Here is a 22,822-nt window from a genome sequence, read left to right as displayed (position 1 = left end):
TGTGAACAGAATGCTGGACTAAATGGACTTTGGTCTGATGCAGCATGGCTCTTCTTATGTTCGTAAAAATAGAGCGCCTCTGAGCATGTGCAGAATGCTTTTCTTTCACCACTGAGCACTTACATTCTCCCCCTACCAATTCTATTCCCCTCCATGCAACCACCCCTCCTTATCCTGCCATCCTCCAGCAACTCTTCAGAAAAGCAGATGTCTTATTTTGTGCAACTCTCCTCTACCTCCTCCTTGTTATGTATAAGCTCTCATTGTATCTTCCTCCCTATAACTTCATTTGTGCCAAGACTTCACCAGGATTCAGCCAATGAGTCTATTTTCAAAACTAGGACTACATTATGGAGAAACTCTGAGCATGTACTACGTGCCTTTCCCTCACTACTGAAGCTAGAGGTCATGCAAAATGAAAAAACACAAATGACAAAACATGCATAGGACTGTGCTGAAAGGGTAGTCAATTCATTAGATTGGAATTGGGTAGGTACTGTAATAATTAGGGCTGTGCACCGCTTCGGCCTGAAGCCTGAGCCGAGTTGAAGCAGGCTGCTTTGGGCCACGTCCAAGTCAAGGTGGAGGGCCGCCAAATTGGCCTGAAGCAAATTGGGTTGCTCTGAAGTGTTTCAGTGAGTTTTGGTGCGATTCTCCTGGAGCAGCCTGTCTTTGTTGTGAGCTGCTGCTGCTGGCTTCACTCAAACCTTCATGGGCTCCTAGCAAGCAAGGAACCCGTGAAGGCTTGAGCAGAGGCAGGAGTCATCCTCCAACTGTGCACCTTCCCCTCCTTGCAAGGAAGGGAGAGAGCGCAGTTGGCGGCTGATTCCTATCTCTGCCACTTGACTCAAGCCTTCATGGGCTCCCTGGTGGCACCAGCAGCAGCAATCCCCTGGCAGCAGCAGTGCCCCCCCCCCATGGAACAAGCCTAAGGAGCCAGGTAAGGAGCTGGGGGCTGTCTGGTGCTTGGGGGGGGGGCAAAGTGGGATTCAGATGTCCGAATCCCACTTCAGCTTAGTAGGCTGAAGCAACTACCCCGTCCCCCATCAGCACAAGCCGAATCAGGTGCGCTTCAGAAGCCCTGAAGCGGCCTCTGAGTTGAATCGGGGGGGGGGGGGGTCCATGCACAGCCCTAGTATTAAGCCTGCAGTATGATGCTCACAACTCAGGCCTTATTTCTGAGTAAACACGCCGAACATCCGGGGGCAAACCTCCCTGCAAAAGTAACTTGTGCTGGAATCCTATGCACACTTTCCTGAAGGTAAGCCTCATTAAACATAATGGGGCTTCTGAGTAGGCACACATAGGATTGTATAACTGAGCAGTATTTATCTCCCCTCCACTTAAAAAACAAATTTTAAATGTCCTATTTTTATTAAAGCTTTCTGTTCATAGGAACATAGGAAGCTGCCTTATACTGAGTCAGACCCTGGGTCCATTTAGCCCAGTACTGCTGACACTGACTGGCAGCAACGGCTCTCCAGGGTTTCAGGCAGGATTCTTTCCTAGCAGCTTGAGATTGATAGGCAGATGGTCAAGGAAGAGATCATTACTTTGAATGAGTTCAAATTAGGGATGGCGGAGAATTCTGCCACAGACTCCAATGAGGCCGGATTCTAAAGAATCCGTCCCCCCGCGGAGTCCGTGGCAGAACGGAACACTTACCTCCGCCTCCCCGTGGAATTCTCTTCAGCCAGATCCTCCGCCTCTGGATTTCCAGCAATACGGCCGCCATGCTGTATCGCTGGCTGAAGGGACTGACTGCGGATGCAAGTGGCATCCAGGATGCCATTTGCAGCCATAAAGGTCTTAGTTTAAGCTAAACGCAGCCATTTACGGCTGCATTTACCTTAAACTAAGGCCTTTATGGCCGCAGATGATGTTCTGGATGCCATTTGCGTCTGCAGTCAGTCCCTTCAGCCAGAGATACGGTGTGGTGGCTGTATCGCTGGAAATCTGGAGCTGGCCGGCGGCTTTGCGGAATCACCGTGGAGTAGAGCCAGCCAAAGAGGATTCTGGGGGGAAGAATGGATTCTCTCCCCCCCCCATGGACGCCCCGAAACAGACCCAGGTAGGGAATTCATATACCCCTAGTTCAAATCTCCACGGCCAGAGGAACTGCACCCTAGAGTAATAAAGGAACTGGCAGAAGAGCTCTCAGAACCACTGTCTATTCTCTTTGAGAAATCATGGCAGACAGCTGGTGAAGTGCCAGATGACTGGAGGAGGGCTAATGTTGTCCCTATCTTCAAAAAGGGTAAAAAGGAGGAGCCTGGGAACTACAGACCAGTCAGTCTGACATCAATCCCTGGAGAAATTCTGGAGCAGATGATAAAGCAATCCATCTGTAAGCACCTTGGAAACAATGCAGTGATTACTCGAAGCCAACATGGATTTGTCAAGAACAAATCCTGCCAGACGAATATGATTTCATTTTTTGATCAAGGAACATCCCTTCTGGACTTTGGGAATGCTGTGGACATAATATACCTTGACTTCAGCAAAGCTATCGACAAAGTGCCCCATGATATCCTGAGGGGCAAACTAGCTCCAATGCTGATCAAATTTGCAGATGACACAAAATTGGGCGGGATAGCTAATACTTTGGAAGACAGAAACAAAATTCAAAGTGATGTGGATAGACTGGAACACTGGGCAGAAAACAACAGAATGACATTTAATAGGGATAAATGCCAAGTTCTGCGCCTAGGTAAAAGAAACCAAATGCAGTTACAAGATGGGGGATACGTGGCTCAACAACACTACAAGCGAGAAGGATCTTGGAATTGTTGTAGATCACAAGCTGAGTATGAGCCAACAATCTGATGTGGCTGCAAAAAAGGCCAATGCTCTTTTGGGCTGCATTAATAGAAGCATCGCTTCCAAATCCCAGGAAGTACTAGTTCCCCTCTACTCAGCACTGGTTAGGCCTCATCTAGAGTACTGTGTCCAGTTCTGGGCACCGCACTTTAAGAAGGATGCAGACAAGCTGGAGAGGGTTCAGAGGAGGGCAACAAAGATGATCAGGGGACTGGAAACAAAGCCCTCTGAAGAGAGACTGAAAGAACTGGGCATGTTTAGCCTTGAGAAGAGAAGACTGAGGGGAGACAGAATAGCACTCTTCAATTACATGAAAGGTTGTCCCAGAGAGGAAGGCCAGGATCTCTTCTGGATCATCCCAGAGTGCTGGACGTGGAGTAATGGGCTCAAGTTACAGGAAGCCAGATTCCAGCTGTCACATTTCTCTTTGCCCCTGCTGAAAACTTTAAAAGCTAAATCAAAACACAGACAAGAGGCTTCAAATCCAAGGCTTTTTAATCCAGTTAATTCAATGGGTCATACAAATGCCAATTGTCAGTGACTCCCAGTCTACAAAGAAAATGCCTTCAGGGAGTTCAAAGGAAAGCTACGAAAGTTGCCCACCATTTGAGGAAAAGGCGAACTTGCTATCCTAACTTAAGAGGTGGGGGTGGGGGATCTCTCTGTCTCATGAGGACTCTAAGCACAGCTGTTCCCGTTGGGCCAATCGGGCAGATCGCCTAAGCTCTGTCCCTGCCACCTCTCTCTTGGCTCTGTGTCTGCCCCTGGCATCTCAGAATTCAGGCTCTCTAAGCCCCACCTCTCCCTGTTCGCTATCTCTCACAGGAGGGTGTAAAGAGGGGCCCTCTCCATCCAGCTGTTCCTTTGAAGCCTGAATATTCTGCCTATCTATCTCTGTACAGGCTTGGGAAACTTCCTCCCCCATGTTTTGCAGTTCTTCTTCAGATTCTGAGCTACTCTGCCAATCACTGCACTCAGAGACAACTCTGACACCGGCTGAACATCAGGAAAAACTTCCTGACTGTTAGAGCAATACGACAGTGGAACCAATTACCTAGGGAGGTAGTGGGCTCTCCCACACTGGAGGCATTCATGATGAGGCTGGACAGCCATCTGTCAGGGATGCTCTGACTTGGATTCCTGCATTGAGCAGGGGGTTGGACTCAATGGCCTTGTAGGCCCCTTCCAACCCTACTGTTCTATGATTCTATGCTGGGGATTCAACCGGAGACCTTCTGTATGCCAACCATGTGCTCTACCACTGAGCTACAGCCCTTCCTATTGCTGGATAATGACAACTGACAAACAAAACAGCCCTAGATTTGTGTCTCTGCAACCATGTGAACCCACTCTTCTCAAAGACTTGAGTGAGAAGGAGAAAAACCAGCCCTCTTGTCTGTTTGTGAAAAGCCAAATACAGTTCAGAACTTCTCTTGCCCACTGAAGAGAATTCTCTTTAATAATCCCTCAAGATATGCTCTGGGTGGAATAAAGAACAGAAAGAAAGAACAGGATAGGGGAAGGAAGAAAACAAGAATGGTGATTGGAAAATGGGGGGGGGGAGGGAGAAAGAATTCCCTAAGCCAAGTGGCTCCTTTCAGAGAGGTAGCACTTCAGAGGAATTTAGGAGGCTGTGGAAGGTTTGTAAGGATTGCACATACTTAAATTAACTTTATGAGGTGAGGTGGCTGAGGGCTTTTTCTAGCTTTGTTTTAAACTGTAGAACTAATTTAAAAGCCCCAAGAGTCCCTTGATCATGACACCACATAGTCCTAACCCTCTTTTTAGAATGATTTGAGTCCTACAGCCATTTAGGAAAAATTAAAGTGGAGGGGGTGAAAGAAGTTTGTGGAGGTTGACTGGATGCTTTGCTGTACTGAAGCTATTAAATTTCTGCAGAAAGCAAAGGTTCCAGTTTGGGGCAGTAAAATTAGATGCTGTGTGAAATACCAGGATTTCACATGGAGCCCTTTCTTCCCTTCCATCTTCCTCTTCAAAATTTCATTGGAAGCAAGCTCGCAACAGTGGGCATGTAAGAGAAGAAAAATAGAGGGAGAGAGAAAAAGCAGTGAACAGACTGTGGAAGGAAAGGTGGCAGTCTCCCCTCTAGTTTAAAAGGCCGGTGCACTCACACTAGAGTCCCTGTTGGTCTGCCAAGGGAGTGAGTCCTAAGTAGGGATGTACGAAAGTTCCGCCACGGATCTCGGGGAGGCTGAATGCCAGCGCATTTGGCCCCCTGAAATCGGTGGCGGAACGGCCCACCCCCCGCCCCCCCCGGGACGGGACTTACCTTGGGCGGATCTTCCTGGCGGTGGTGTGGCAGCGCCACCATTTCCAGGTTAAAAAAACAAAACAAAAAACAAAAAAATGTGATAGGCTACGTAAATGTTTACGTAGCCTATCACGGCTGACTTAAAAACAAAACAAAACGTGCGTACGCAAATGGCGGTGGCCATGGCTGCCGCCATTTGCGTTCCTTATTTGTGGCACGTCTTAGTCTACCGGGCTGGATGTCCCTGTGTCCCTGCTAGCCAGCGGCCGGATGTCCGGCTGCTGGCGGAGCAGGCCGGCGGCTCCGCAGAATCGCTGCAGAGCACAGCCGGCCGGCCAGGATTCCGGGGGGGGGGGGAGGAACGCCTCCCCCCCACCATCAGCATAATCCCCGAAAGGTAAGTGATTTTCGTACATCCCTAGTCCTAAGGTCTCCTAGTAACAGCAAGGCTACTGGGCTGAGAGGGAAGAAGCAGGCTTGTATTAAGTAGGGCTGTGCACTGCTTGAGATCCAGATCCAAATTCTGAACTGAAGCAGGGTGATTCGGCCCAAATTGGTCCAGATCCAGAGTGGGTCCAGATCAGTCTGAAGTGGGTTGGATTGGTCCAAATAGCTTCAGATCGCTTTGGATGGTTCTGAAGCCCATACAACCTATCTGGGAAATATAACAATTTCCTTTAGATTAGGGAGGGGGAGAGGAGGAGTTGGGAGGGGAGAACTGAGCCTTGGCAAGTGACATCTAGCTGCCAGTAAGGCTGAACTTTTAACCCAGCAGTCTCCAGTCACAGTGGGGTGATTGAGAGTGAGGTGCAATCACTCCTCTGTAAGGAAAGGCTTCAATGTTTTGGCTATTCAATTTAGAAGAAAGGCAAACAAGGGCAGAGGTTTATAAAATTATATGGAGAAGTGAAAGTGGAGCAGTGCAATAAATAAGCTGAATTCACTGTGACTTTTCCCCAGATTATGTGTATTGCAGCCAAAAAGATGTTTAACGTTTTTCTTCCCTTAATGAGGAGCCTCAGGTCATCCTGTGAAGCTGAATAGTGGCAGATTCAGGACAGACATAAGGAAAGTAGTATTTGCACTTCAAAAAAACCTACACCAGAGATTAGGGATAGTGACCTCCTAATGGTTCTCTAATCCTCTGTGTGTTTTTTCCTTTTGTTTTAGTCTTTGAGAAAAGGAAAATTTATGCATGGCTAGCACAAAAGTCACTGAACCTAGCTTTCTTAACTTTGGCAGATTCAGTCAGTTCCATAGGAGCTGCTAGGTCCCCAAATTCCATGTACCTATGTGGAAGCGCGCGCGCGCGCACACACACACACACACACACACACACACAGAGCTCTTTGCCTTGACAGATTTTCTTGAAAAAAGCAAATTTTACCTGTGGCTAGCACAAACACTACATGACCCAACTGCCTGAAATTTGGCAGGTTCAGTCAGCTCCATGGGGACTACCAGGTCTCCAAATTGCATGTATTTATCATACAAACTAAAAACGTTAGAGCCATTTCTGTTTTCCAATGCAAGTCAATGGGAAAATGTAAAAAAAGGGGGGGGGCAATTAGGACAGCTGAAAAGATCCAGGGCACAGTGCAAAAATTCGGGGCCCATCCCCAAGTGGTCTGTCATCTCACAACACTCATGCACCCCATTAAGTTCAGTGAGGCTTGTTGTTCAGTTGTTAAGTCGTGTCCGACTCTTCGTGACCCCATGGACCACAGCACGCCAGTCCTTCCTGTCCTCCGCTCTCTCCCGGAGTGTGCTCAAGTTCATATTCTTTGCATTGGTGATGCTATCTAGCCATCTCATCCTCTGCTGCCCCCTTCTCCTTTTGCCTTCAATCTTTCCCAGCATCAGGGTCTTTTCCAGTGACTTTTCGCTTCGCATTAGGTGGCCAAAATATTTGAGCTTCAGTTTCAGGATCTGTCCTTCCAATGAGAAGTTGGGGTTGATTTCCTTTAGGATGGACTGATTGGATCTCCTTGCAGTCCAGGGGACTCGTAAGAGTCTTCTCCAGCACCACAGTTCGAAAGCATCCATTCTTCGGTGCTCAGCCTTCCTTATAGTCCAGCTCTCACAACCATATGTTGCTAATGGGAAAACCATAGCTTTGATTATACGAACCTTTGTCGGCAAGGTGATGTCTCTGCTTCTTACTATGCTGTCTAGGTTTGCCATAGCTTTCCTCCCAAGGAGCAAGCGTCTTTTAATTTCATGGCCACAGTCACCGTCTGCGGTGATCTTGGAGCCCAAGAAAGTAAAATCTGTCACTGCTTCAATTTCTTCCCCTTCTATATGCCAGGAAGTGATGGGGCCAGATGCCATGATCTCCATTTTTTTAATGTTGAGTTCCAAACCAGCTTTTGCACTCTTCACTTTCACCCTCAACAAGAGGCTCTTTAGATCCTCTTCGCTTTCCAAATTTGTTGGCAAACTTGTTCCAAATTTGTTGGCATATTGAGTGCAGCTCTTTAACAGCATCATCTTTTAGGATTTTAAATAGCTCAGCTGGAATACTGTCATCTCCGCTAGCTTTGTTGTTAATAATGCTTCCTAAGACCCACTTGACTTCACTCTCTAGGATGTCCGGCTCAAGTTCAGTGACTGCACTATCATGGCTATCAGGGACATTAAGATCTTTCCTGTATAGTTCTTCTGTGTATTCTTTCCACCTCTTCTTAATCTCATCTGCTTCTGTTAGGTCCCTGCCCTCTTTGTCCTTTATCATGCCCGTCTTTGCACAAAACGTTCCCTTGAGAGCTCCGATTTTCTTGAAGAGATCTCTAGCGTTTCCCATTCTATTGTTTTCCTCGATTTCGTTGCATTGTTTATTTAAGAAGGCCTTCTTGTCTCTCCTTGCTATTCTCTGGAAATATGCATTCAGTTGGATATATCTTCCCCTTTCTCCCTTGCTTTTCACTTCCCTTCTTTCCTCAGCTACTTGTAAAGCCTCATCAGACAGCCACTTTGCTTTCTTGCATTTCTTTTTCTTTGGGATGGATTTAGACTCGCTGCCTCCTGAACAATGTTATGGACCTCCATCCATAGTTCCTCAGGCACTCTGTCTATCAGGTCTAATCCCTTAAATCTATTCATCACCTCCATTGCAGATTTCTTAAGGGATATGATTAAAGTCATATCTGAATGGTTTAGTGGTTTTCCCTATGTTCTTCAATTTAAGCCGAAATTTTGGAAGAAGCAGCTCATGATCTGAGCCACAGTCAGCTCCAGGTCTTGTTTTGACTGACTGACTGTATAGAGCTTCTCCATCTTTGGCTGCAAAGGACATAATCCATCTGATTTCGATATTGACCTTCTGGTGATGTCCATGTGTAGAGTCACCTCTTGTGCTGTTGGAAAAGAGTGTTTGCTATGATCAGCGTGTTCTCTTGGCAAAACTCTATTAACCTTTGTCCTGCTTCATTTTGTACACCAAGGCCATGCTTGCCTGTTATCCCAATGATTTCTTGACTTCCTACTTTAGCATTCCAATCCCCTATGATGAAGAGGACATCTTTTTTTGGTGTTAGTTCTAGAAGGTGTTGTAGGTCTTCATAGAACCGATCAACCCCAGCTTCTTCGGCCTCAGTGGTTGGGGCATAGACTTGAATTACTGTAATGTTGAATGGTTTGCCTTGGATTCGTACTGAGATCATTCTGTCATTCTTGAGATTGTACCCCAGTACTGCTTTTCCCACCCTTTTATTGACTATGAGTGCTACTCGATTTCTTCTAACGGATTCTTGCCCACAGTAGTAGATATGATGGTCACCTGAATTAAATTCGCCCATGCTTGTCCGTTTCAGTTTGCTGATTCCCAAGATGTCGATGTTCAGTCTTGCCATCTCATGTTTGACTACCTCCAGCTTACCTTGATTCATTGATCTTACATTCCAGGTTCCTAAACAATATTGTTCTTTACAGCATCGGATTTTCTTTTCACCACCAGACACATCCACAGCTGAGTGTCCTTTCGGCTTTGGCCCAGCCGCTTCACTCTTTCTGGCACTACTTGGAAATACCCTCTGCTCTTCCACTGTAGTGTATTGGACACCTTCCGACCTGAGGGGCTCATCGTCCGGCGTCATATCTTTTAGCCTTGTGATACGTTCCATGGGGTTTTCTTGGCAAGAATACTGGAGTGGGTTGCCATTTCCTTCTCCAGTGGACCACATTTTGTCAGAACTCTCCGCCATGACCTGTCCGTCTTGGGTGGCCCTGCACGGCATAGCTTATGGCTTCACTGAGTTACGCAAGCCCCTTCGCCACAACAAGGCAGTGATCCATGAAGGGGTCAGTGAAGCTTACTCCCAAGTAACTGTGCCAAGGGTTGCAGATTTAGTGTGATCCTATGTCTACTCAGAAGTAAGTCCCACTGACTTCAATGGGGCTTACACCCAAGTAAGTGTGCCTAGGGCTGAATTAAACCAGGAAACCAAGACTCCCTCCCCCCCTTTGCACAAATGCCGGGGAGGAAGTGAGCCACTTCCTCTACGCAAACTAGGTGTCCTAATCCCACAAAGAACTGTGTGGTTTTTTGCTTAATGTAGAGACACCCTATCCCCTCCTCTGCTCTATTTTCGGTGGCTCTTGGCTGGCCATTTCCAGACGAGAGGAGGCGCTGGAAGCCTGAAGTGGAAGAAAGCAGCGTTGGTTGGTTAGCGCCTTTTTCAACGGGTGGTTGTGGGGCGGCCCGCTGACGGGGGTGGAGGGGTCTCCCCCCCCCCGCGCCATCAGTGGCCGGAGCAGTGGCCTATGGACAGTCATAGGATTCGTTACAGGAGGGAGAGAGGTTTGTTTGGGACGACAGTGCCCCGCCCCTCCTCAGCGTTAGGCCGGCGGGCAGCGCGGATGCGACTTCAGGCTTCAGTAACTTCTGCCAAAGTTGTAGGAAGTCGTTTGGATTGGGACAAGGGTGGGAAGAAGAAGCCTTGATTCTTATCTAAGGGAGAAAGCGAGCGCGCCTCTCCTGGCCGCACACCCCTCCCTCTCCAGTGTGCGGCGCGGCAAACTTGTCTAGCGCGCGCGCGGCTGCACAGACCTCGGGCCTATTCCGTGGCAACTCCGAAAACAGTAACAGTTTCGCATCCCCCTTTAAAGGCTCATACGTTGATTATATGGCGTCATAACCTTTTGGGCGCTAGAATCCACTTCTTCCCATGCATCCGATGCAGTCGACTCTAGTCCAGAGACGCTTATGCTGTGATCCTACATGTTTGGCTGTCAGTTGCTGCTGCATTTCTGCTAATTTGGGCAGACAGGACCGCCCCCCCCCGCGCCCCCCGGTAGCCTTTTAGGGGCAGTTACAAGGCTCTTCCTTGCTTTTGTTGCACCACGGATACACGCAGGCAGCGGCGAGAGGGAGGAAGGCGGTGAGGCAACTGCGTTTCCTCTCGGAGTCGCTGCGCCCGTTACGCCGAAGCAAGCCCGATGTCTCTGGGACAGAGCGGCTGAGGGGCGAGAAGGCACCGCCCCGCGGTTTGCCCAGACTCGTCGTCGCGCTCGGCCGGCCCGGACTGTCTCTCGCTCAGCCCGCCGGGTTCCGCCACCGCCCAGCTCAGGGCTGGCGCTTCTGCTTCTGGGGATGTTCCCCGAGGGCGGGGGAAGGAGGCATATGCGACCCTCGGCAGCGCGGCGGGTCCTTCCCCGCCGTTACGCTTCTGCAGGGGTAGAGGGGCTTTACCAGGGGTAGAGACGCTTACGCCGCCTGTTTCAAGCATCTCGCCTTAAAGACGGATATTGGGCAAGGGACCCTAGCAGCTCATAGTGGATGGGTCAAGGGAACTGGGAGGGAAAGGCTTGTTTCTTTGTTGCATTCATATCCTGGTTTTCATAAGCAGAGCCCTGCTGGATCAGACCAAGGGTCCATCTGGTCCAGCATTCTGTTGGCACAGTGGCCAACCAGCTGCCCATGGAAAACCCTCACGCAGGACAGGAGTGCCACAGCACCTTTCCCACTTGCACCCCCGAGCAACGGGTGTTCCTAAGCATTTCATCCAAGGAGCATATGTGGGTTTACTGCCCCTGCCGTTTTATCCTCAAAACAACCCTGTAGGCTCCTTAAGCTGCGAGACAGCAAGTGGCCCAAGGTCATCCAGTGAGCAGAGTGGGGGATTTAGAGGTAGCTCTGCCTGGTTCTCCTCCTATACTTCTAACTATTACATCACGCTAGCTGTCAGGGGTACAGAGGTTGTGGACTCGATGTAGCAGGTGAGTTGCTTTTAGCATCCCTGGGGACAGAAGCTTGAAGCTGTAGCAGAGGGTGACAGGGCACCAGTGCAGAGTGTCAAAAAGGGGTGGCAGAAGAGAAAAGGAGTTGCAGAAGCATCCTCTCAGAAGAGGAGACCTATGATATGTTCAAAGGTTATCAAAGCACAGACAATGCTAGTCATGAGTGCAGAAATAAGAAAAAAATGTTTTGTCAATAGAATGAGATGTACACTACAGCAGCCCCTAAGGGCTCTTTTTGAAGTTCAGGATTTCTTTCAAAAACATGGAGTCCTGTCTGCCCAAATTAGCAGAAATGCAGCAGCAATTGATAGCCAAACATTTAGGAAATTTCCAAATTTTCAGAAATGTCCACACCCATTTCTCCTGTGTGCAAGTAGATCCAGTAATGGCTTTGGTTTTGTTGATTCACCTTCTAGTGATGATTTCACCCAGCGTACTCTATTATTATACACTCAAATACATATGATGTAGGCTGCTGAATTTCTGAAAAATATAAAAATCACCCAAATCAACTTGTGTATAAGGTATTTTTATGTTCGAAATGCATTTGGGGGGGGGGGTAATCTAGGATGCACAGCTACATATGCAATCCTTTTTTTATACATCAGGAGAAGGCTATACATCTATAGCTTTGTGCTTTTTAAAAAGTTTTACAATGCTTTCGTTCAGAGATGTGCTTTTGAAAAAAAAAGTTGCAGGGCTAAATTAAACACTTTATAGTGCAAAATTGACATTTGTGCAGACATTTTTAATGCTGTCCTCAGATGCATATTTTCTGGTGCTCTCACCACTGTAATATATTTTTAAAATAATTATTTCCATGTTGTATATAATTTAAATTATTTTATTCACATTAATTAATCCACAACATATTACATACTAGTGAACGGACCTGGCTTTCCACAAGTGGGCATAGCCCTTAAGCTGATACAGTGAAGGCTGCAAGCAAACCTACACAGCTGTCAAAGTTGGAAACATTGTGCCGGACCTGCCTGACTGAAGCTGTGCCTATTGGCACCTATAGGGATGACTGCTGTCATGGTATACTCCTGTGGCTCCTTAAGGGTCTGTCTACTCCATTCCTCTGAGGGGGGAGGGCTGCCACACAGCAGGGGTGAGGGGACAGTCATATAACTGGCCTTCAGCTGTTCACTAATATGTAATCTCCCTGTCTTCAAACTATTCAAACTGTCTTCAAACTATGGACTGCAAAACTATGTGCTGGTTAGGGAAATCTGTCCCTAGTGGCTGAAGATCTTATTGCAGACTTTAACTACTTGGTCATATTAAAATTAGTTAAAATTAATTAATGTGTTTTAAAAACAAAATAACTCTGAGGAGCACACCCTTAGGGTGCCCTTAGTAAGCATGCCAAGTTTCAAGTGTCTAGGTTTCATGATTTTGGAGTTATTACAAAGATGGACAGACACACATCCTCTTTTATTGATTACCCTTCTTTGCACTGTATGCTCCCAGTAATTAGCAATGATATGGTGGGTCTGGAAGTAGAGCACACCTAATGTTGACATATATTAAACATAGTTTTAAATATAATGGATTGGAACATCAAGATAACGTTTGTTGAAGTTGATAAATACATCCTAAACGTTCCTCAATGTTTGGCTGTCCATGCATTGCATGGTTATTAGGTTGAAGCTAAGTGGTTTATCTCAGTGCAGATTCATTATATAATAAAGTTGTGCCCATTTTATGTATCCTCCACTCCCCCCCCAATCCTAAAAGTGTTGCTGTCAATTACTGCTGTATTTCTGCTAATTTTGGCACATAACACTTTAAATTTTTGAAAGAGAGCCCTGGGCTTCAAAAAGAGCCCTTAATTGCTGATGTAGGTAGAGTACAACTCATTCTTTGGCAAAAAGATTGAGAACGTGTTTTATGGGAAATGTCACCTTGAACAAAATATTGGAGGAGTGCGGCCCTGCCCCCAGTGATGGGGGGGGGGGGATGACTTTAGATATTTTATGGCTGCAATTCTATGGTCCCCAGGAGGGCATCCCAAGGACTATAAGAATGTTCATATCTCCTCCTTCAAAGGTGGAGCGTGAGATCTTAAGTCTTCTTCATGAGGCTGTGGAAAGGTGGGCTTCCCAAAGGAGGTGGGCCAGGAGAGGCTGTGGATCTTCCACCCTCCTGTGCCCCTGAGAAGCCCCCAAAATGGAGGGAGAGCTGAACCAGCCCTGGAGCTGGTGTAGTTCATCTTCCTCCCCCTGGCATCAATGTGGGAGGGGACAGTTCAAGCAAGAAAGCTGAAGATAGAAGAAAGGAAATTGCCACTCCTCCATCCCTTCTTCCTTGCAAGCTTGGTAGAGCTTTGGATAAGGTGGTGCCTCTATCTCTGGATCTCCTCACCTCCACTGGTAAGATAGCTCTGCCTAATAGATATAATGACTCAGCAAAATTTCAACAAGATCCATACCTATGACACAACCCTCATTTGTTGATTTGGAATGGAATGGCCCTGTTGCAATATATTTGTATATAACTTATTTCTAGAAGAAATATAATTAATACAATTTTTAAAATAGATAGTACAACAGTATTTATTAGACAGAGACCTTACTTTGTTAAAAGACAGTTTTATGAGATGCGGGGGAAATTAAAACCCTAAGATTCTGATCCTGTTGCTGTGAGGTGTACCACAAAATAGGGACCTGACGCCCCTGATGCTGGCATGAAGAGGCCTGTTGGTTCGCTTGTTTTGGTACTGGGAGTAGCACCACTGTGTGTCAGGGCTTCAGTAACCACTATTAGTGCCAGTGCTGTGGTACAGGGAAAGAACCGTTATGTGGTGCAGGAGTGCCGTGCAAGAGGCTTTGGGGGATGGGGTGGAGGATGATTTTTTTTGGGTAAGTGACAAGAGCAGAGTTTCAGTTGCTGTATATTACAGAACAGTTGAATTTTGTCTTATTATTACTAAATACAATGTGCTAATGTATATTTCCTTAAATACCCTCCTTAAAGGTGCTGTGGTAAAACTGAGAGTTGTTCAATCTTGTGGGAGTGTAACAGGAGGTCTCTGCTCACCCCTTCCTGTTGAAAGGTGAGGAGTGGCAGTGGTGGTGAATATTTTAGTAGTCTGCATTAGAGGGGGACTCAAAATAAGGTAAGCAGCCCATTATAGTCTAATAATTTCTCAACCTGCTAACTTCTTTTGCCCTCAGTTGTATCTGCCTTAGTCAGTATGAACTCTCCTCATGGCAAGAAGCAGCATCCTGTTACTCCTCCTTGTGGCAAGAAGTGTCCCACTGAAGGGAAAAACCATGATGGAACTAGCCCGCTTTTTCAGAAGGTATTGCCCTGGCTTATTCTGAAGAGGGATTACCTAACCTTGACCTTTAAAAGAAGCTATGCAAGAATGAGGTGGTAATTTTTGTTTGCTGGCAGTAACAAGAAAGATGTGTGTTTAAAAACCTCCTCTCATCCCTGGTTGAACACTGTCACTGTCTACCTTTACTTCTGTTCTGTTTGTTAGGCTGCAGTAGCAAGAAATGAGTTTAATCTTTTTGGTGTCTTCATAAAATTATTAATCTATAGATATGTTCTGTTTATTTCAAACTGTTAAGAAATTTTGGTTTCACCAAGCAACATGGAGAAATGGAGTTGCCAACCTTTTTGTCTTAGCCGGGACCCTGTGCCTTTGAAAACTGTTATCACAGACAAAAGAGTAATGGGTACAGCTTTCCTCCTCATTGCATCTCTTCTGGATGTGATTGTGTCTATTCTTTTGTTTGTTGAGCAGCTTTCAAAGGCACAGAAGCCTTGCTCTCTTAAAAAAAAGGTAAGATTTCCCCTTATTTCAGCAAGCTGTGGTTTGCTGCTGAAATTTAGCATAGCAGCTGCAAAAAACATATAGGCATCATATCTACTTTACACATTCCAGACACCACTTCCCTCAGTTCAGTTTAAATCAAATTTGAGTTCTGAATAGGATTGGAGTGACTTGCATCCAAACAAGTTAGGCTGCTGCACTTAGCAAATAAAAGAACCTTTACAATTAATGTCAATTCTCAATTCCTGTTTGTTTTTTTGTGACACTGCCATTATCCACTGATAAACATAATCTCTAATAATAATAGTAGCAATGATGCAGAGGGACAAGCCTTTTATTGCAAAATGTCAGCAATACAAAACACAAAGAAAAAAGAGGAAAAGAAAAAAATTGTAGCTACATAGATTTGAATATATTAATTTCAATGCATGCATATGAAATACATATATATGAAAATACAGGTTTTTAAGAAACCTCAACAAAAGCAGACCAAATATCCATATAAGTATCCATTTGCAAGAGCCATCTATATACTAGGGCTGTTCAGGGACCCCCCGATCCACCTTGGAGACCACTTTGGGGCTTCCGAGGCAGGCCCGATTTGCTTCAGGCTGATTTGGGGGCTCCCCAACCTGCTTCGGCCTCCAGAACTGAAGCGGGATTTGGATGGCCAAATCCCGCTTGGGGGGGGGATGCACCGCACAAGCCCACAGCACCTTACCTGGACCCTCGGAATACACACTGGCAGCTATCTTCTTGTTCCAGGGAGTTGTTGTTGCCGCCACTGCCAGCCCCCGGGACACGTGCTGGCAGTCGTCTTCTTGTTCCAGGGAGTCTCCATTTTAAAAATGGCACCTCCCTGGAATAAGAAAACGGCTACCAGAACACATCCCAAGGGCCCAGGTAAGGAGCTGGGCAGTAGCGGCAGTGCAGCTGGGCTTTCGGATAGTGCTGAAGCACTTCGGAGTGACCTGACTCACTTCGTGCCCCCTTTACCTCACCTTGGAAGCAGCCTGAAGCACCCCGCTTCAGCTCGAATTTTGGGCCGAAGCATTGCAATGCACTATTATATACCACCCGTTCAAATGTTGAAACCGTTGTTAGGTCCTCAATCCAAGAAGCGTTTATCCTTCCAGTCTTGTACTATCAGTCTTTTAGGTGTCAAAAGGACATGGGGAATCCAATTGTGCTGATTGTGCATTAACTTCCAGGAAGCAGGTAGATAATTTAAGAGGACATGTACATCAGTAAATATTAAAGAGTGTTCCAGTACAAGGTTTATCCATATAATAACCTTTTTCCCCAAAGAGACAACTATTGGGTATTGCCAAAACATATGGTTAAAAGAAGCATTAGCTGCAAATAAACCTTATTTGGGGAAGGTTGCTTGATGTTTTAGAAGACCAACCAGAAATTTGACTGAGGTGCCAATCCAAAACCACTTACCTGTATAGCAGGTAATGCATATAAGATTGTATCACATGTGGGTGAATTGCCTGGACAAGATTTTTATTAGTTGCCTTTTTTTTTTTTAAGTAAAACACATAAGAAAAATGTTTACTCAATTTCTTGTATTTTATTAGAGCAGAAATGAGTACTCTGAGGCAAGCTCAAGCACCAAGAATATAAGTCCCAGGAAAAGACCAAGTTCTATGACAAAAACTGGAAAACATCTAAAAAGAAAGGCTCTACCTAGAAGTGAGGAGCCAATGGATGAAAAACGAGAATTCACTGTGAATTTAGGTGATGGTGGGAAGGAGCATGTGGTGAAAGGTAGAATCCAGGACAATGTGTTTACTGCTCTCAGGGCTACTAAAGATGTAAGGGCTCGGATGGACAAAGAGAAGGGCAAGAGCAAGCAGATCTACTTAATAGGGAAGAAAGGAACTGAGGGATCCATTAATCTGGGGATGCCTCTGAAGTACGTGCCTGATGGCTCCCAATTTGAAATGAAGTTTTACAAAGATAAGCGAACTGGAAGCACTGGTGGGTTAGGTTATCGCCAGTATGACAACAAGAGGAAGGAATGTATCTTGTTCTATGTTGCCCCACGTGGAAACAGATGGGAAGCCAAGGGAGCACAATGCTGTAGGATAATTAGATGCAACCAGCTTCTTAATGAACACTGCAGGCTGTGTGTCTTCGCCCCCAAAGGGGAAACTATAAAGGATGCCCTGTGCAAAGATGGCCGCTTTATACCTGAGCTAGAGGAAAACGATTGGGTACTGATGGAGGATAGAAAGGCCACAGCTAACAATTATTCAGTTGACAATTTAGCTTACAAGAGCTTTGAAGTGGAAATGAAGAGTGCAAGACATGCCAAATCTGATGGTGGTCCAAGTAATGAACTGATCCCTCAGGTCTCTCATAAGATGCAGCTTAATCCTTCTTATTATTTTAAATCTGATCGCCTGGACTTGTATTCTGACTTGAAGGGACAAAGTGACATTGTTAACAACTTCATTGCAAATAACTCAAAGCAAGGCAAGAATAAAAAGAACATCCTTGGAGTGTACAAAGCAGCCTTTGGCAAGGAGATACAAAACTCCATTCTGATAAAGGTGCTGAAGATCCATTCTAATCACAGTGAGTCAGTTGGCTATATAGAATGGGGCATTACTGGAAAGAAGGGTGCTGCTACTTGCTTTGTCTTGTCTGATAGGTACATACTAACCTGCCACCATGTGATAAGGGACATAGTTGGAGAAGACGTTGAAGAAAAGGAGTGGGCACGCAAAATTAGCCAGTCGGCCCATGTGACTTTCTCGTATGAAGACAAACACCCTAAGGAAAATGACTGGTTCTCACTTGAGGAGTGGTTTGAAATATCAGATATAGCTCTTGATTTTGCTGTCCTGAAATTGAAGGAAAGAAGCAATGAAAGTAGGCGTCCAGCAGGCTTAGTGCACTTATCTTCCCCTTCACCATATAATGGTCTTATTTACATCATTGGCCATCCAGGTGGAGAAGCAAAGTCTATAGATGGTTGCTTTGTTGTCAATGTATTTAAACGCCAACAGGAGATTAGTCATCGTTACCAGCATGGGACCAAATGCAACATCAAGTGTGGTTACGATGAGAAGGGTAAAAATGGCATCCATATGTTCAATCCAAGAGATTTCTTAATTAATAATCCTAATGTAGTCACCTATGATACCTCTTTCTACGGTGGCTCCTCAGGTTCACCTGTGTTTGACGCAAATGGCTATCTAGTTGCATTGCATGCTGCTGGTTACGTTTATAGAGAAAAATGCAAATCACACAACATAATTGAATATGGCTATTTGATGACTTTGATCCCCTCAGTCATCAAAAATAAATGTAAATCTTGGTATGACTCTGAAATTGCTCCTGCTATTCAGGCTGGTCCTGATGCAGGAGAGGTTACCTTGCATATTGACCTGCCTATGGATGTAGAAATGGAAGTGGATTAATATACTGCTATGTTCAACCCCACTTGTCTCACTGCTCAGATGTTTCAGGGAGTATAGCACTTAACCAGGGATTGGTTTCCTTTGGAAGGAGGTCATAGGAGGCTTATGATATTTTGTAATATGTGCATTTATCTACAAATATGCAGGTTGTGCTTAGGTGGAAGTTCAGCATTAAATATCCCAACAGATATCTCAAATTTCAGTGCTCCCCATCAGCCATACCATAAAATCCTTGCAATCCTTGTCTCTGCCTGCTTGCTGCTCACTGTTCTCTCCTTACACAGACACAGAATTAACATTCCTTATTGGGGGCGGGGGGGGGGGAGCTGAATCATCCCCAGCTGATTCATTTTTAGCCACGAGCACTATTTTTATGGGATATACATTTAAATAAATAAATGAGGCTAGTGATTTAGACCAAGTCATAAATATGCATACCTAATTGTAATTTCATTCATATCACTTATGATTTACTGTCATTGTATTCTTTCTGTCATTTGATTCATTCAATAAAGCTTTGAATTCCTTGAGCCATTGTGTTGTCTCAATCAGCTTCTGTTTCTTTCAGCTACTAGTATCGGTAACAGGGCTATGAACCAGAAAACAGACTAAAGAGGTATAATGTGTACCTTGAGCTTTGCTCCAGTTTCCTGTTCTGCTGACTGAGGCAACTGCTGGTGCAGGCATGGGCCAAAGAACAGTCACTGGAAGTAATGCGGGAGCAGAGGAGAGGGGGGTTTTTGTAGGCCGTTGGGTTTAGAAAGATTGGAGATGAGGCGTTCAAAGGAAGAGAGATTCTGGGATTGCAGCTAAACTCCACACTTGCATGCACTTTGTAGTCAATTTCACATTGAACCTCTTTGCTATCACTTTCTTGCAATGGACAAATAGTCCAAGGGCAATAGTTTTATCTACTTATCTACTTTGCCAATATGTTTCAAATTTAATACACATTTTCAGTGAGTCCGTTTTCCTAAAATGGACAAATTATAATATGCTTCCTTTGGAGGCAACATGAATGTGAAGAAATGCAGAGCTTGGCTCTGAAAGCATATTGGCCTGAGAGTCTGACACAGGAAGTGGAAGACATCTGTTGACTACCACAAATGTTTGTTAGGATATATTTATTCAGTTGAGTTTATGAATCTTCAGGCCAGATTCACCAGCTGAGGTAAATCATTGTCACCCTGTTGGGGGACTCTGCACAGTTGCAGGGGTGGGATGTTTGAGGGCAGGCGTAATTTTAAAAGCTGGTACAGATGCTGCACACAAACCCCAGAAATGCTCATGGAACCAACAAGAAGCAACAATTTCTAACAAACACTATATTTTTGATCTGCAGCTACAAAGTGAATGCGGTGGTCACAATACTATATTTGCATGAAACCTACCTATAAATGAGAAATGAGGCTTGAATTAGGAATGAGGCTTGAATTAATTGGGGTGGTATGAATTTTTAGTAGACAAAGGAATCATATTCTTTAATGTATCTTTAGCAACTATGCTCTTGGTTGTTGTTATTGTTCAGTCGTTCAGTCGTGTCCGACTCTTCGTGACCCCATGGACCATAGCACGCCAGGCCTTCCTGTCCTGCGCTCTCTCCCGGAGTGTGCTCAAGTTCACATTCATTGCATCGGTGATGCTATCTAGCCATCTCATCCTCTGCTGTCCCCTTCTCCTTTTCCCTTCAATCCTTCCCAGCATCAGGGTCTTTTCCAGGGAGTTTTCTCTTCGCATTAGGTGGCCAAAATATTTGAGCTTCAGCTTCAGGATCTGTCCTTCCAATGAGCACTCAGGGTTGATTTCCTTTAGGATGGACTGATTTGACCTCCTTGCAGTCCAGGGGACTCGTAAGAGTCTTCTCCAGCACCACAGTTCGAAAGCATCAATTCTTCGGCGCTCAGCCTTCCTTATAGTCCAGCTCTCACAGCCATACGTTACTACTGGGAAAACCATAGCTTTGATTAGACGGACCTTTGTCAGCAAGGTGATGTCTCTGCTTCTTACTGTGCTGTCTAGGTTTGCCATAGCTTTCCTCCCAAGGAGCAAGCGTCTTTTAATTTCATGGCTACAGTCACCGTCTGCGGTGATCTTGGAGCCCAAGAAAGTAAAATCTGTCACTGCTTCCATTTCTTCCCCTTCTATATGCCAGGAAGTGATGGGGCCAGATGCCATGATCTTCGTTTTTTTAATGTTGAGTTTCAAACCAGCTTTTGCACTCTCCTCTTTCACTCTCAACAAGAGGCTCTTGAGATCCTCTTCGCTTTCTGCCATTAGGGTGGTATCGTCTGCATATCGGAGGTTGTTGATAATTCTCCCGGCAATCTTAATTCCGACCTGTGATTCATCCAACCCGGCGTTTCTCATGATGTACTCTGCATATAAGTTAAATAAGCAGGGTGACAATATGCAGCCTTGTCGTACTCCTTTCCCAATTTTGAACCACTCGGTTGTTCCATGTCTGGTTCTTACTGTTGCTTCTTGACCCTTGTACAGGTTTTTCAGGAGACAGGTAAGGTGGTCTGGTACTCCCATCTCTTTAAGAATTTGCCAGAGTTTGTTGTGATCCACACAAAGGCTTTAGTTTTCTCCTCCCCTCCCCTTTAACAGACCTCATATAGCTTTGGGTGGGGATGTGGGGGGAAACTCCTACAAAATAGAACACCCACAATATTGTCTTTTGCGAGGGCCAGTAATGATAGCTGAGCTTGATCCTGGCTATGACCTAGTTTACTTGGCTGTCACATATTCCAGATGATAACTATTTAACTGTTTAAGTTAATAATGAATTTTGAAAGGATTTATATATCTTCTGATACTAATGTTCCTGGGGCAATTATAACAATGGCATTCATGTAAAAGAACTCTAAACATATTGGGCCTAATTTAACTGCAACAGCTTAGCCCTTAGCAAATGAGATTCATCTTTCTTTTCAGCATATGGTTGCCAGGTCAAAACTTCACAGCTGATGGACACTGACTGTGGTCTGTCATCAGTTCTATGAAGTCTGTGGTATTCTGAAGCAGAGCACAACCTTTATGTTCAGTGGGATACTGTGATGCTTTACAATGCAAGGCTTCTTGTAAGCGTGCTTCAGTTCTGGCCAATTTTGCAGATGGTGTTAGGCCAACATGGACTGGTTCACATGCTCTGTGACAGCAAACATGGGTTTATCACTTGGTGTATGTTCAAAAGTGCGCTGCAGTCAGACTTGGTTTTCTGATAAGTAGACCCATATGAGATGTATTTCCAAACAAGTCTCATCTATACATTGCCTTTGTGCACCTTAAAAAGGAATGTGTGAAGTACAATAAGAAGAGACATGCTGGATAAGACCAAGGGTCCATCTAGTTTAGCACTCTGTTCACACACTGCCAACCACCTGTCGACCAGGAAACCACAAGCACGACATGAGTGCAACAGCACCCTCCTGCCCATGTTCCCCATACCGCCTCTGGTACTGGAGGTAGCACATAGCCATCAAGCCTAGTAGCCATTGATAGCCTTCTCTTTCAGGAGAAGTATCCCCCTTCCATTCATGAACTTGCCTGAGCAACATAACTTGTGGACCAGTAATTCATGGCTCTTAAGATCACTTCATAATATAACAGAAGAAGCAGAGACATATTAAATCTTCCCCATAATTTGAGAGGCAGATAGAGGAACTGTTTAAACTCCATGTATTGTATACCATAGAGAAGCACGTTACAGGCAGATGAGAGCAACGGCAATACTTTGTGTTTCAACAGTGTTCTAGAAACAGTGTATGGTCACCTCTTGTGTTATGGCAAAGTTGCTAAATTGTGAATTTATTTTTTATTTACATCTGTACACTTTTAGGCTGCCCCCAAACCAAGGTTCTCTGGGCGGTGAACAAGTAATTTCTACTGTAGCATATGAGCAGCCTTTAAATGCAGCAAGTCCCAAGATTTGTGTGGTAAATTTTATACTTTTTGAAATCACAGAAGTTACTGTGGCTGAGATCCATGAGTTATTGGCTGACATGGGTAAGTAACTCTTGTGAGAAAACAAAGCAGCTCCACGTATCCACAGTGGGTGAGTCTTTGTAATGCTATATTGCTGTTCTGCAGACCAGTAGCCCAACTGCCAGCCATTTGGCATGTATGTACGATTGACCCTGCTAGCTGCAAAACCTTCCCAGGAAGTTCACACATTGACACCAAAGCACATGTATTGCTGGCATTTAGGAAGCCATGCTCTGGGTTGGTGAATGAGAATCCAGGTCAAAGATGACAGAGGCAAAATAA

The 22,822-nt window shown here is 45.3% G+C and overlaps 1 protein-coding gene across 4 annotated transcripts; it reads left to right on the top strand.

The window, feature by feature from the left end:
• The first annotated feature begins 634 nt into the window (after window positions 1–634).
• LOC146358014 (serine protease FAM111A-like) lies at window positions 635–19,082 on the top strand. Of its 4 annotated transcripts, none has more exons than XM_084828895.1 (4): window positions 635–940; window positions 14,312–14,390; window positions 14,512–14,639; window positions 16,703–19,082. In XM_084828895.1, the coding sequence occupies exons 3-4, from the start codon at window positions 14,532–14,534 to the stop codon at window positions 18,551–18,553; spliced, it is 1,959 nt and encodes a 652-aa protein (XP_084685021.1). In that variant the 5' UTR covers window positions 635–940; window positions 14,312–14,390; window positions 14,512–14,531; the 3' UTR covers window positions 18,554–19,082. The 4 variants fall into 4 exon arrangements, with proteins under 4 accessions (XP_084685021.1, XP_084685011.1, XP_084685001.1 ...); XM_084828885.1 differs by lacking the exon at window positions 635–940 and adding an exon at window positions 9,666–9,751; XM_084828875.1 differs by lacking the exon at window positions 635–940 and adding an exon at window positions 9,705–9,755.
• The last annotated feature ends 3,740 nt before the right edge of the window (window positions 19,083–22,822 follow it).

This window comes from Heloderma suspectum, chromosome 1, assembly GCF_057233095.1.
Source record: "Heloderma suspectum isolate Gila_16-S chromosome 1, 16-S_ref, whole genome shotgun sequence".
Taxonomy (NCBI): Eukaryota; Metazoa; Chordata; class Lepidosauria; order Squamata; family Helodermatidae; genus Heloderma; species Heloderma suspectum.
This window is presented reverse-complemented; position numbering and strand designations above follow the sequence as displayed.